A 15,250-nucleotide genomic window follows, 5' to 3' on the forward strand; every position below is an offset into this window, starting at 1 on the left:
TCACCCACCCACACTCAGGGTTTGAACATCTGCTCGTGGTCCTTCCTCAGAGCTTATCAGGGTCAGTGATATTTCCTGGGAATAATAAGGTGAATGTCTTCACTTTATCAAGATCTAAGATTAGGCTGAAAGATACATGAGAGCCTTTCTTCCAGTTTCAATGTAGGTTTATCCCAAACTCATCCTTCTGTCTGTTAAACTCACAATATTTCACACCACAGCCCTGGATCATAACGCTGACTCGCCAGCTCCGTGCACTGTTCAGACTTACAGATTTTCTTCTAACCAACTAATATACTTGTTCTGTATCCGATAGCCTAAACGTAAATGAAACGGTGACATTATGAGTGACAGGGCTCCATGGAATCCGTCCTCTATGTGGTCGTGAGTGACCTGAACTCCGACCTTGCGCAGCCGGGTGACATAGATGATCCCGTCATCTCTCAGGATGTCATGCTCACAAGTGAGGATGTAGGTCAAGGGCAAGTTCTGCAGCTGAGAATCATCGGCTATCAGAGGTGACACCCTGCTGTCCATTAGAATTGGATATGAAGGGTCAAGCTTTCCAAGAACTGGCTCCTTGTACACGTGGTTCTTTTTATACTTCTCTGGAAGGAGGACACTCCAGTTAACAAATTTAAACAGATGCCTGGACTCTCGGGGCATGTGCTGGTTTTCCCTCATGGCCTGGGGCAGAGCCTTATCTTTGGTCAAATACTGGCAGCCCAATTTAATTGCCAGGTCCCTGGACAGAATCGGCCCGTGTTTGTTTTCCTGGTGAGACGGCATGAAGGTATCAAGTATCTGTAAGCCAGGGTAAATTAAGGCTTGTGCCTTAATTTTATTTTTGAATTCTGGATCATTCTGCAGCTGGAAAAAATAATAATAAAATATTAATGAATCAAAGACTTTCAAACTGCAGGAGCAGGAGGCAAATAAATTCATGAAACAAATTGTAAATTATGGTTAGAAACATTATTCTGATAACATTCACACCCAATTTTGGAGGCATGAAAAGTTGCCATTCCAGTTTTATCAGTAAAGAAACCACACACAGAATCACATGCATATACACACATGACGACCAACTATAAATGTAATTATGAGATTCTTAGAGAAGATGACAGGATATCTATGTTTAAAAAACTTTTTTTCACTAAATTATGCTAAATGAAAAGAAACAATAAGTATAATGATAAAATACTAATGACTCACATGTTAATTCAAAAGGAAATATACCAGAGGAAAGGATAGTCCTGTATGCAATCACCTTCAGGACAAAGATCCTGCCATGTGATGGAAAGAGAGTAAGTTATGCCAATTTGAAGTTTGGGGAAAGATGTGGAACTCAATGTGCATGGCTGCTCTTTCCTGAGGTCTCAGCTGAGAGGTGGCTTCCTCTTCCTTCCTAGCCCTATGGGAGAGGACCTACGATCAACCTCCCAGGAGCAAATGCCCCAGCTGCCCACCAGCTTCCGCAGCTGGGTGGATGGATACCCTCTTTATTCCTTCCACTAGATATTTAATTCCTTTATTCCTGATACTCTCTGAGCTGTCCTCATATCTGTGTACCTTTCTATCTTCCTATCTATCCATCATCCTTCCATTTTTACCATTATCTATATGGAAACATGAATATATTTATTTTATATTATATATTTATTTATATTCTATTTTTTAAATTTTATATATTTATTTATTTTTATGGGGGAAGTTGACAGGGATTGAATCCAGCAACTGATCCACATCCCCGGTCCTTATTTATTTATTTATTTATTTGGAGACAGGGTCTCGCTAAGTTGCTTCAGGCCTCAATAAGTTGCTGAGGCTGACTTTGAACTTGTTATCCTCCTGCCTCAGCCTCCCAAGCCACTGGGATTACAGGCATGTGCCACTGTGCCTGGCTTTTTTATATTTATTGGTGTCATATAGCCTATAAATTACATGTTTTTTGTGGGATTTTATATATATATATATATATATATATATATATATATATATATATATAATATGTAGAAGACATATTTTATATATACAATGTATATATAGCAATGAGAAAAATGAAAGGATGAATGAATTAATTATTCATCCTTCTATTCTTCAAATAAGATAATAGCATTATCATCTTTGTGATCAGAAAAAAGTATTCGGAAAGCAGTATCAGGCATGTGACAAGCAGGCTCCTGGCAATAACCCTTGGCTATTGAAGAAGCTGGCTTAGTCTCCCTGTCCAAGAGGAGGAACCAACCAGAAAGCAAAGCAGCAGGGGTACTAAAGGGCATGGAGCCCGGGAGGCATAGAGAGCCCTGGAAACACAGTGGTCATGCATTGTCACCCCTTGGGCAACCAATAAGGACCTGAGTGCAAGGGAAGGATCTGCTAGGCAGCAGTGTTATTACGCACAAAGTCAAAGGAGACTAGATAGGGAACATCCTAATCCCCCCTGCCCTTAGTGCAAAACTGCAATTGTCCTTGTCTCCATGGGACCTTTTAGTCACTCTGGATAGAAAGGGTTGATGCTATTTCAGGACAGGTCCTTCTTGTCTAGAAACCAGCCCCCAACTCCAGTCATAGTGCAGACCCTGTGCAGCTCAGAGTTGCTCCCTGCTGAACCGGCTCTGATCAGCCTCTGGCCGTGTTGCTCGATGGCCATATGACTTAGGTACCCATCACACCGCTGGTTTCTGAACACTTCAATAAAGACGCGTTGTCCCCAGTGGGGCTGGCTTCAAGATTGTGTGGCCAGCCCCGTTGAGGGCTGGTATTAAGGATTTATGTTACTGAGAGTTTTATAGTGGCTTTGTAATAGGAGGGGAAGGTTTCTAAACGCATGAAAACACCTAGAGAAAGGTGACATACACTCATGGTGCTCTAGAAATAATCTTCAAAAAGCTAAAATCACCCAAAGTGTTGCATGCAGAGTTCCCGCACGCAGCTTCAGGACCTGGGGATAACTTCCCAAGTGTCTCACCCCTCGACCCGCCCTCCACATGGGCGGGTCTCCCAGGAATCGTCTGCCTTCTCCCAGTTGTTGGAAGCTCTTCTGCTGCTGAGGGCTTCCAGATGCAAGCAAGGACAGTTTTAGTCCATGGCCCAAATCTCATGCACTTCAACTCCTTGAAGCCACCTGGGTTTCTGAAGCTAAGGAGGCAGAGGGGCTCTGAGATGGGGCAGAGGAGCAGAATTAGGTGCATTTTCCTCTGGCCACCCTAACAAGAGGCCAAGAGATCATGGTGGCTCATGGTGGCTTTATTGTATTTCATTTTTATTTAAAGACTGTATACTAAAAGGTTTCTGCTATACTAACTTTGTTCCACTAAGAAATGGTTTTGAGGTTAAGATTGTGTGTTGAATTGACTTTACTTTTCAGATATACTACCTAGGGTTGGTTATTGTTCCGCTGCACACAGACAGGGCTTAACCTGAGGGCCAGTTCCTCTTCTGTCTCGGTAGTCATGCTTTTGAATGAGGATGACACATGGCCTAACGTTATGTCATGACACCCTACAGGGCTTAACACGCCAATTACCATCATCCCAAATTCCTGGCAAACTTTACAGTTTACGTAGGGAGAAAAACAAACTCCCTATCATATCACATGGTAGTTCCTAGACATTACTGGGTGTTCCCCCATAAAATTAGTGATAAAAATAGAGCCTTATGCAGCATTATATTTCATTCTCTTGATGCCTTTAAAGTTTTATCTATCTGAAGATACAATCATGCGAAAAGGACAGAAAGTAGTTTGGGGTGTGTATTTTAACATTTCATAGAGATTGCAGCTGAAATGACAGGTTCTCTTGGGTGGTGCTCATGGTGTGTGTGCTAGGAACATGCATGACATGGAAGACTTACCAGCTCAGTCACTTTTGTTGCCAACACACCCCCAGAACTGTCTCCTGAAATACAGATTCGGGTGGGATCCACTCCATAGTTTGCAAGAATGTCATCTTGAAGAAAGAACTTGACCACAAAAATGGCGTCTTCCAGGGAAACTGGGAACTGGTACTGAGGAGCTAGTCTATAGCTGCAGAGGGGGAACCAAGGTAACAGGACACCCCGTGGTTAGACTCTGCTCTCGGCAGTGTGTCCAGGCATCTCCATGGGACCCACAGGGCCAGTCAATCTGGGCCCAGTTGTGGACCGTCAATCTCACCACCCAGACCTGGGCTTGCTTCTAACTCCTGCTTAACATAAGAACAGATTTTGGGATGGGGCCTCTGAACTCCTGGTCTCACTGGGAGGGGTGGAGACGTCATCCTGGTCTCCACCCCACACTGTCACATGTGAGCTCTCAGCAGTGAATCTTTCGTGTGTGGGTTTCATGGAGACACGCTTTGGCTTCTGTCACTTTCTCAGTGTAGTTGACAACTCAAAAATTTTTAGAGCCACTGATAGGAGCATGTAGAGATTTTAGAAAAAAAAAAACACAGAAACCCTGAAAATAAATGATCTGTCAGCGTTGGGCATTAGAAATTTGTTTAGGTCAAATTAGCACGACCCATTTCATATCATGAACACTGTGCGAAAACTTAATTCAAAATCAAATATAAAAGAAGTATAGCAAGGGATGGTGCTTGGTCATCTTGAGTTCATTTGTAAGATCAATTATTACAGCATGTTTTAACACGTAGGTATCTGCCACACACTGTCTTCTATTACAGGAGCATAGCTCATTGGAATTTATTTTCTATTTCTAACTATAGTAGTAATCTTAATATTTATAAGAATTGGTGAATTATTTGCATGCCATGCCGAACACTTAGTATTGCCCAGATGGCCCTGGAAATTTTGTTATATTATTATCTGTGTCCAAAATACCCTAATTATAGTGTAATCTTAAAAAGTAACATATCAAAAATGTAGCTGCTACACTCAGCGTTCTTCAGGGTAAAGAACAGCAAATACCATCAGTCACTGATAGAATTCTTAAACCAGAATCAACATCTATCACCATTTGAAGTGTTTATTTAAAATGATAAAGTGGTCTTTTAGTTTAAAATTATAGAAGGAAAGGGAGAATATTCTTCTTGTTGTTGTAAATTAGAAATAGCTCTGAACACACAGGGATCATCTGGTTGCTACAGGGCAGTAGTGATGAGTGCTTCAGCACTGATTCTACTAGAACCTTCCAACCGACCCCCTCAGACCCCCAGGGAGCCAGGAAACCCCACTGTATCCTTCCCATCAGGCAGGCACCTCTATGTTGCACTATGATATGGGCAGCAGAGATGGAAAAGTTCCTCCTCCTCAGATCAGGATTTCAGAGGACAGCGTGGGTCAGAAAGTGACCGGCATTTGCTGGCTTTTCTGGAACATATCTGGAACTGCGGGGAAAGTTGTGGGGTGCTAAGCACCCTCATTTGAGCATGCTTGAGACTCTCAGGGTCCCAGCATTCCCCACCTAAGGGATCATCCTCCTCCAATTGGGATCATCTTTAAACTTCAGGTGTTTTTTTTATCAGCTCAAAAAACTCCCAAATGGGAAATGGGAAACTAAGTTCCCCTCCCAAGTCTCTGACCTGGGGATTAAACTGGGTCATCCTAGAACCTGAGTTTTACATTCCCAGGGGTTTTCACAGCTGTGCTAGCAAAGATGCTCCCCCCAGGGTGCCCCTCAGAGGTCCCTCAAGGGCACAGTGAAGTGGAACTAAGCCCCTTCGAGGAGGCCTGGATATTATATTGTTCATAAAAATCCATGTAAACCCCAATCCCAGACCAGGCACTCCTGAGGCCTGAGGGGCTGGCCCTGGACAGGACACTGTGCTGTGAGGCGAGGCCTGTGCTGGGGAGAACAATCGCTCTTACTCTGCTCCGACAACAACAGCACCGAGTTTGTTAGCCGTCCATCTGTTCGTGGAATCATAAGCCGACAGCTCTGAAAAGGAAGAAATTCAAGTGGGCAACCTGTGAACAAGAGCAATGGGCACCTCCCCAGCTCGGGAAGTGTGGAAACACAGGCCAGGAGCAGGGGGTGGAGGATGGTCCCACGTCCGCTGCCATGTGGTAGGACACTGTCTGGGATCAAAACCCTCCTCATCCTCAACTCCTCAGTCATCCCTGAGCAAGTCCCAGAGGATGCCAGATTGTTCACCATGAAGGAGGAAACTGGACACGGCCCTTGGCTCAGGTGGCCTTTTGTCAGGACCCTTCTTTCAGGTTCTCTGTGATACAGTCATCAAGGGGTGCCATTCACCGAGGATGCCCAGGTCTATCATGCCTGCTGTGTTCTGCCCAGTGTCATCAGGAAACTGCCAGGAGGGGGTGGATATCTAACTCAAGGGCGTCCATTAACAGAGTTAAGTACATATCAGTAGTAGACACACTATTGGACCGTCCCAAGGTTGACTCTTGGCTTTCTCAGTACTTGCAGGAGAAGAAGAAAGCGTGTGCCTTGATCTATAACTGGCACGCTCATGACCCTGGTGTCCCTGAAACTCTGACTGGAATCAGCCAGAACTCTCAGAATAACTTGAAGATAACATTAGATCCAGCATGAAGATTTTCATGGGTTCGGAGGTTCAATCATAGCTCATTTTTTTCAGGAACTGCAAGTCAGTATCCTTTTCCTTTTCAATCAAGGGACATTAGTTGACCTAATTCCAGGTACACTTCTCAGGGCAATTAAAGAAAAGTGAGACTTTTCCTTTATCAAATTATCTGACACTTACATGAACACATTCATATTTGATTATCTTGTAGATAAATTTTAAGTTATCTTTCTGGATAGAAGGGATCATTTAAATTTTAGTCTATATCAAGTGACAGGATATACCTACTGTACTAATTCTTATGACAATTAATTATGGAATAAATCTAATTACTGTGTACTTAAAAGAATGGAAAGATTTAGAAGGCTGGGTAAAATCTGGAGATAAAAACCTACTAGAAATCAGTGTCAAATACTGACTCAGTATGAACTAACTCATTCAAAAGGCACTAACTGGGTGTTCACTATGTAAAAGGCAAAGATGTGATAACTGCTATCAAATGGGAAAGGAAAATGTATTCATGGTGAGAAAAAGTGGATTCAGAGGCAAAGGCTCCTGAGAACCCAGAGTTCAGGGAAGCAAATACAGTGAGTACAGTCAAAATAAAGTCTAGAGAGGAAGAGGGTAGGAAGTAAGGCACCCCAGGGAAATCAGAGTATGGCTGTCCAAGTTCGGGTGGTGCACTTAAGATTTCTTTGTCAACAAGTGGTGGATATTATCAAAGTTCAATAATAAGTTACATGGTCAGCTTCCCATATTACCAAGGTTTAATCCTGAAGAAGGTGACAGAGTCGAAGAACGAGGGTGAACCAGCAGAGAAAAAGCAACCGGAAGAAATCTGAATGATGAATTATGTCTTTTGGTTAAGACAGAAAAAGAGAAGAAATCTAGAGAGCAGAGTGGACAGAGCCGGTGACTGGACTTGGAGCTGAGAGACAGTGTGTGACCAGGCTCCTAGCTGTGCGTGGACACACATGAGCTAAGGAATCTGGGTTTTGTTGGTGGTGGTTTTCTGGGGGCTTCAGGTCAGGGTCGTTGTTATTTATTGGTTTTCTGAAATTCTTGGAAGGTAACGATGAGATGACCATTTCTGTTACGCTTGAGTTCATGTTACATTAACCCCGTTTAAGTGTTTCTCACCCTGGGTTGACCACAAGCTCCCGCTGAGGCTGGCTGATCTATGGCTTCTTAGGTGCCTTGGCCTGGTCAGCAGCTGAATTTACTGATGTCAGGAATAATGTGATAGGTGAAGATGCGGAGTGGGGGTGGGGGCAGGGACAGGAGGACAGTGTAGAGGACCATGTGAAAGCAGAGTCAAACCTGAGATGAAGGAATCCTGGGGAGCATGGGCACTACACAGGACAAAGAAAGAACCCACGAGTTTGACAGAGGGAAAAGGAGGTGGACGTAAGGAAAGGAATTCTGTTACAGGGACCAAAGGAGTAAAGAGCCCTACAGTGGGGCAGGGGGCAGTGGCCATTTTCCAATGACAGCTTGAAGAACTCATCATAGAGGCATAGACAGACCTGCAGTGTATGCCCAGGAGCCCAAGAACAGGATGAGTGGTAGGCAGTGACCAGGGTCCAGGAAGGACAGGGGGGGAGAGATGGGGTCCACCAAAGCACACACTGTCAGGTAGGAGAATGAAGAAGTGTTGATAAAATCCAATCCTGAAGTTGGAGATAACAGGGTCCCAAGCCAAGTAGAAGATCAAAGTTTGCCAAAAGATTAAAAAAACAAAAAAAGCCTTTTCCTAAGTCATCATCAAAAAGATGTGGATTACTGATGGCTATGGTGCTGATAATATGAGATGGGCAGAGGTGAAGTGATGGGCACCAACTTGTGGACTCACACCTGGAGAGCTGATAGGGAAGGACCCGGGAGCCCTGGAGAGCATTGAGGGTTCAGAGGTCCTGGGGGTGAAGGGGTAACAGCATGTGAGAGACACTGCCCACCAGCAGTGCCACCCCATGCCATGCCTGTGGACCTGCCGCAGGCCCTGGGCCTCGTGACTGCCCCAACCACTGATGAGAGGATTCAGAAAACCACTTAACCTCTGTGTCTGTTCCCTCACGTCTGAAACTGTGATCACAATACCCGACCCCAGGACAGGCTTACCTTGCGGTCATGGGCCACCCATCTGAGTACAGTAGCTTTCTTGCATATCGACAGAAAACGAAGCCAAACTTTTGGATATAATAGTTAGGCTGCAGGTTCTCTGGGGACATGAGTCTTTTTCCTGGTTTCTGACATCTTCTTTCTAGGTACATAGTATAACAACCCTTGTACCCTGTGACATGCAGTGACCTCCCAACATTCATCAATGGTCTAAACATGTGTGTGTGTGTTTGTGTGTGTGTGTGTGTCTGTGTGTGTGTTGGCAACTCCACATCATTCCTTGGAATTATCTCCAAATATTAGATGGGTACACAGGTTTTAAGAGAAGAGCTGATTACTCACTTCTACTTCATCTTTTCATTTTGTGGCCAAATCAGATGTTAGATTCTGAGCTTCCACACTACTGGTGCCTGGGAGCCTCCAACCTGAACCCTGTGTCCACTGCTCAGAAGCCACTAGTTGTGTCATTTCTGAATTGACCTGACTCTGGATTCACCTGAGTTTTTCTGAGAGTGAATTCAGGTCCTTTGCTAATTTGTAATTTAAGACTCAAGGTGGCTATTTGAACTTCCCATTCCAGACTATCAATGGAAGTATATTTGATGATAAAGTTTATAAAACCCAAATCTCATCTAATGATTTTTATTATTTTATTTGCCACACTGTGTATGAAGAAGTGTGAGTGAACCATGACTGATATAGTCCACAATGTCTCTGTAAAATGCATTCACATAGTCACAAAAATAAATGCTGCATAAACAAATGTTCTGTCAATCCTACATATAGACACAACATAGTTTAATATGAACACACAGTTTACACTAAGCCCAACCCACAGCCATATAAATAAAATGCACTTACTGCAAGTTCCCAAGACAAATGCACCACCGTGGAGAAAAATCACCGCTGGTCTCTGCTTTTCCGACTTCCTTTTTGGCAAGTACAGGCGTACCGGAATGTCTCCAAAGGCTGTATCGAGGACCGTAACGTTTTCATCTGAAATTGGTTTTGTAACATCCAGTCTCATTATTGTGAAAAACCATTCTTCGCACGTCATAAGTCCTATGCTTTCAAACAATGTACCCTATTAAGACAAAATGAAACAAAAATAGTAAGAATTATTCTGGAGAAGAAGACAGACCGATCCAAGCAGCAGCCCCGACCCCTGCTAAGCCATGCAAGTAGAGCTGGCTGCAGAGGTAGACAACTGTCAGGGCTCTAAACTCAAGCTTGGACAGCTAGAGTCTTGGAGGCACGTGGAGTTTGGTTATGGGGGCAGAAAATAAGAACAGAATTTTTTGGCCCTGAACCCTGACCAGGGTGGGGCCAAGGACAGGGGTAACAAAGAGAGAAAGACAAAGAGGGAAAGCCCCAGTTACTTCCTTATCCATAGTTACAAAGAGAAGCAAACCAAGTCAAATTGGGAGACAGTGACGGAGATCTCAAGGCTTAGTTCAAATTGTGGACTGAAAGTCATGCTGGGCAGGAGCCATTCTGTAGAGTCCTCAGCCAGCTGGTCTCCCTAGAGGAGACTAAATCACGAAGTTTACCCCACCTTCAGGCAATGGACACTGGACCCCAGGCACAGGGATGAGAAAAAAAAAAAACCCAAGAGCTGCAGCCAGTGTGGAGGCTTCTGTGCCACAGACCAGAGAGAGGCTGTGCCCACAGGTCCCACAGTTGCAGCCAGCTGGCCAGCCATTAGACACCACCACTACAAAGAAGCCCTGGCAGGGGGACAGGTGCTCAGCACTCCCCAGCAGCCAGCGACAGCCCTAAGCCCTGCCCCCTGCACCCCCATACCCCACAGAAACAGCCAGCAGATGCAATACCCTCCAAACATGGGCCTTGAGGCTAACAAGCCTCAGCTGGTAAGCACACCATAGCAACCTGGAGTCAGGCATGGGGGCACACCTGTCATCCCTGCAACTTAGGAGTATAGCGAGTCAGATGCCAGCAACAGCAACTGAGCAAGACTCTGCCTCAAATTTTTTAAAATTAAAAGGGCTCAGGGAGTAGCTCAGTGGCAGATGCTACTGTATTTAATCTCCAGTTCAGAGGTGAGGGAGAGGAAAGACAGAAAGAAAACTATAGCAACCAGGGACATAGTTCCTGTGCCTGGCATCTCTTGGAGGGGCCACAGCTGTGAGTCCCAGGGTCCAGTCCAATCACCTCTCCCTCAGGTGCATAGCCCACAGAAGGAAGTCCCTGAGGACAACCCCAAAGCAGCCAGCAAAGAACTTCCTGCATCAATAGCAGGAGTACGGCCCACCAAGGGCTTACAGAGGAGCACCCCACAGACATCACTCACTGATCAGTGTGCAGCCTGCACACTCCAGAGGGGCCACAGCCATACACCTCTCATGGGCCACTCAGTGCCACATTAACCAGGCCACAGCATCTCTACCTTAGACTGCCACACCCTGCACACCCTGAAGTGCACATGGGGAGCCCCTGATGCATCTAACCACCCTGGTACATGGAGTTTTTCACCAGAAGGCACACAAGACTGCACCCTCGAACAGGGAGTAACCCAGCTGCTCTGTCACAATTAGGACCTCTCTGACCCTCCAGAAAGCTAGGAGTACCTGGACATATCAAAGATCAAAAGGAGCCTTCTAGAATCACATCAGAGGTGAGCTGCTGTGCTCACTACTTCTACCCAGGAAAACTTAGAGGAAAAGCCAAGGAGCAGTGAGCATCTTCTAAAGTTGCAATTCCTGATGAAATCCAGATCAGGAACTCATAAGAAATCTTCCCACCTCAGCAAAAAATATCAAATAGCTCTAATGTCACTTTTGATCTCACAGCTATGACCTTTTGTATTGAATTGATAGATCTTCCTTTATTATTCAGTATTGCAGGCCTCAACCCAATTATTTGTATTCCTTCTGATATTTTAAATAATTAACTGGAATCACCCTTCCTCTCTGCTTGCCTGTCTCAGGTTACACTTGCTCCTCTTAGGCTCTTTTCCCTCTAGCGTTACCTGAATCTGCCTCAAATATACTCCCACTTTTTTCTTGTTTTTATCTTAGATTCCATTACTTCTTTCAATATTTTCTTTTTTTCTTTTGCTTCTTTGCCCATTGCTTCTCTTCTCCCCTTTCAGCCCCTATATAGTGTAATAATAATTTTACTCTATTTAATAACTAATTTCTCAACCTATTGAAGAACATTGTTACAATTTTATACTTGGATTAGAGGAATAATGGAGAACATTTTCAACAAGTTTTTCCACTCTGAGGTTTATCAGCACACGGCTTTGTTCTAAAGTGATTGCAGTTAATAGGATGTAGCATCTTGTCACAAAGTGGTGCTGGATACTGGGCACAGGAAGGGCATCCTTTGGGAGTCGATACTTGAATATTCTCTCAACCTGGGGCACCTAAGAGAAAGAGGCTCACTAAAGAACTGTTACTTGCATAAAAGTAGAAGAGATCATCATCCCAGCACATTGACATATTTACAAAAAAAAAAAAGAAAGAAAGAAAAAGCAAGGAAACAAGCTACCTCAGATATCCATCCCACAACAATTGATCCAATCACAGTGGAGGAAATGTTGGGTAAAGAGTTTAGAAAGTTCAAACCTAACACATTTAGTGAGATAAAAGAAGATGTAAGGAATGAACTTAGAATACTGGGAATAAAATATCATTTCAATAAAGAGAGAAATTCAAGAAAAAAAATAGAATTCCTAGAAATGAAAGACTCAATAAATCAAATTAAAAATTCAATTGAAAGCATTACCAATAGATGAGACCACATTGAAGATAGATTCTCAGGCCTCAAAGACAAAGTATATGATTTTGAAAATAAAGCTGACAATAAATAAAAGATGATAAGATACCATAACAATATTCAAAAAATCTTGGAAAACATTGAGACAAAATCAAGGAGTCATTGACATAGGAGAAGGCACCAAAATGCAAACGAAAGGAATGCACAAGCTTTTCCATGAAATAATATCAGAAGAAAATTTTCCAAGTGAGATGGAAATCCCACTGCAAGAATACAAGATATACAAGTATACAAGATAAAAAAATAATCATCTCTAAAACATATTATAATTATAATGTCTAACCAGGAAAAAAATTTAAAAGCTTCAAGAGAAAAACAACAGGTCACATTTAGAGGTAAGCCAATTAGACTACCTTTTGATATCTCAACCCAGGCCCTAAAAGCATTAGAATAATATATACCAAGCCCTGAAAGGTAACAGCTACCAACCAAGATTGTTATATCCAGAAAAATTATCCTCTAGAATTTAAGATGAGAAAAAAACCTTCCTTGATAAGAAATCATAACCACTAAGCCACTATTATAAAACATACTCAAGAAACAGTGAAATATTTTATTGACAAGACACAAAAAAATAAATATCAGAGCCAACCTATGGATGAATCCCACTCTACAAGACTAGTCAATCAAAGAACCATTAAGTCTAAAATAATATTATAAATAAATCAAAATGTAAAGAAATAAAAATCATCTCTATAATAACACTGAATATAAATGGTCTAAACTCACCTCTCAAAAGTCAAAGATTGGCAGAATGGATTAAGAAAAAACAAGACCCATTCCTATGCTGTTTACAAAGAAAGTCACCTTATAGGAGGGACATCTACAGGCTGAAGGTGAGAGGACAGAAAAAATATATAGCATGTAAATGGAGACTAAAAGTAAGTATGAATCTCTACTTTCACATCTGGCAAAGAATATTTCAGTCCATAATTAATCACAACATACAACCAGGTCCTTTCATACTGGTTAAGGGAATCATTCAACAAGATGTAATGATCGTGAATATTTATGACCCAAATGTTAGGGCATCTATGCATATAAAGCAAATCCTACTCTATGTAAGTGGAGTAGGATATAGTAATACTGGGAGATTTCACCCACTTCTCTCACAGTAGATCTTCCAGACATAAACTAAGTAAAGATTCTTCAGGAAAGAAAAAAATTACAACAAAATACAATTAATCAAATGGACCTAATAGCCTTCTATAGCATATTTCACCCATCTACAACCAAATTCATTTTCTTTTCAGCTGCACATGCAACTTTCTCTAAAGTGGACCATATGGACCATAATTTAGGACACAATACAAGTCTTAGAAAATACAAAAAATAGAGATAATTCCTTGCATCATATCAGATCATAATGGAATAAAATTGGAAATCAATAACAATATAAAAAAAGAAAACATCTTAATACATGGAGATTTAATAATATGCTTTTGAATGAGAAATGGGGCATACAAGAAATTAGGAGAAAATTTCAAAAACTCTTAGAAAGAAACAGAACAGAGATACAATATATCAAAATATCTGGGATAGTAATAAGGCAACTCTAAGAGGAAAGTTTGTATCATTGTCTGCATTTTTAAAAATCCACAGAAATGTCTTAAATAAACAATTTAATATTATGCCTCAATATCCTAGAAAAGCAAGAACAGACTGATTCCAAAATCAGTAGAAGACAGGAAATAATTGAGATCACAGCCTAAATTAATAAAATTGAGAATAAAAAATACCAAGAATCAATGTAACAGAGTTGGTCCTTTGAAAAGATAAATGAGATTGATAAAAAACCTTAGTCAAACTAACCCAAAGAGAGAAAATGCAAATCAACAAAATCAGAGATGAAAAAGGAGTCATAACTGACATTTCTGAAATCTAGAAAAACATTGGGAACTATTTTGAAATTGTATATTCTAATAAATTGAAAAATCTAGAAGATATTGACAAATTTCTAAAACACATATGACCTACCTACATTAAACCATGAGGATATAGGAAACCTCCTGGTTCCCAACATCAAACAATGATATCGAAGCAGCAATTAAAAGACTTATGAGGAAGTCTTTTAAGGAAAAGGAAAGCCCAGGACCAGATGGATTCTAAGTTCAGTTTTACCAGACCTTTATAAAGAACTAATGTGAATCTTCCTGAAATTATTTCATAAAATAGAAAGGAAAGAGCCAGGCATGGTGGCAGAGGCCTATAATTCCAGTTCTGCCACACGACCAGCGCTGGCTTCATGAAAGAAGGTTCTGTTCATAAGAAATTGCTAGGGAGTTTTAAATTAAAGAGACAGACTCTCATTACCTTTAACACCAGCTCCTAGACGGCTTCTCCTAGCTCCCGCCTCCAGCCACCTAATGCGGTGGCAAGGTTTACAGAAGAGCTAGCCAGAGAGGGAGAGCTTGCCAGGGAGTGAACTTTTATTGGGGAACAAAAAATTCCAGGGAAAATCCCATCCAATGAAAGTTAAGGGGGGCAGCATCCCAAGGTCAAGGGTGACAATTGGGTCTTCAGGACAGTGGCCAGGCACACCTCTGCACAGACAAGCCCTCGGGCCAGGGAAAGGGTGGGAGAAGGCTTTAACACAGCTGTGTCTAAGCGCCTCTCACCCAGCCAGGGAGGTAACTCAAATCATGTGAGAGGATGGCCTCCCACATCCAGTGGCTCTAGAGGCAGAGGCCGGAGCATCACGAGTTCAAAGCCAGCCTCAGCAGTTTAGCGAGGCATCAAGCAACTCAGTGAGACCCTGTCTCTAATTAAATTAAAATGGGGCTGGGGATGTGGCTCAGTGGTCGAGTGCCCCTGAGTTCAATCCCCAGTAAACGCCCCCC

At 42.5% G+C, this 15,250-nt stretch overlaps 1 protein-coding gene across 1 annotated transcript in view; it reads right to left on the reverse strand.

The window, feature by feature from the left end:
* Positions 1–267: 267 nt before the first annotated feature.
* The window catches only part of Aadacl2 (arylacetamide deacetylase like 2), a 31,619-nt gene continuing 16,636 nt past the window's right edge, over positions 268–15,250 (reverse strand). Inside the window, exons 2-5 of the mRNA XM_026408188.1 lie at positions 9,471–9,693; positions 5,809–5,878; positions 3,856–4,027; positions 268–870 (exon numbers count right to left, since the gene is read on the reverse strand). Coding sequence (XP_026263973.1) covers positions 268–870; positions 3,856–4,027; positions 5,809–5,878; positions 9,471–9,693 — 1,068 coding nt within the window. The remainder of the gene's footprint in view (positions 871–3,855; positions 4,028–5,808; positions 5,879–9,470; positions 9,694–15,250) is intronic.

The sequence above is a fragment of the Urocitellus parryii genome, chromosome 2 (genome assembly GCF_045843805.1).
Source record: "Urocitellus parryii isolate mUroPar1 chromosome 2, mUroPar1.hap1, whole genome shotgun sequence".
Taxonomy (NCBI): Eukaryota; Metazoa; Chordata; class Mammalia; order Rodentia; family Sciuridae; genus Urocitellus; species Urocitellus parryii.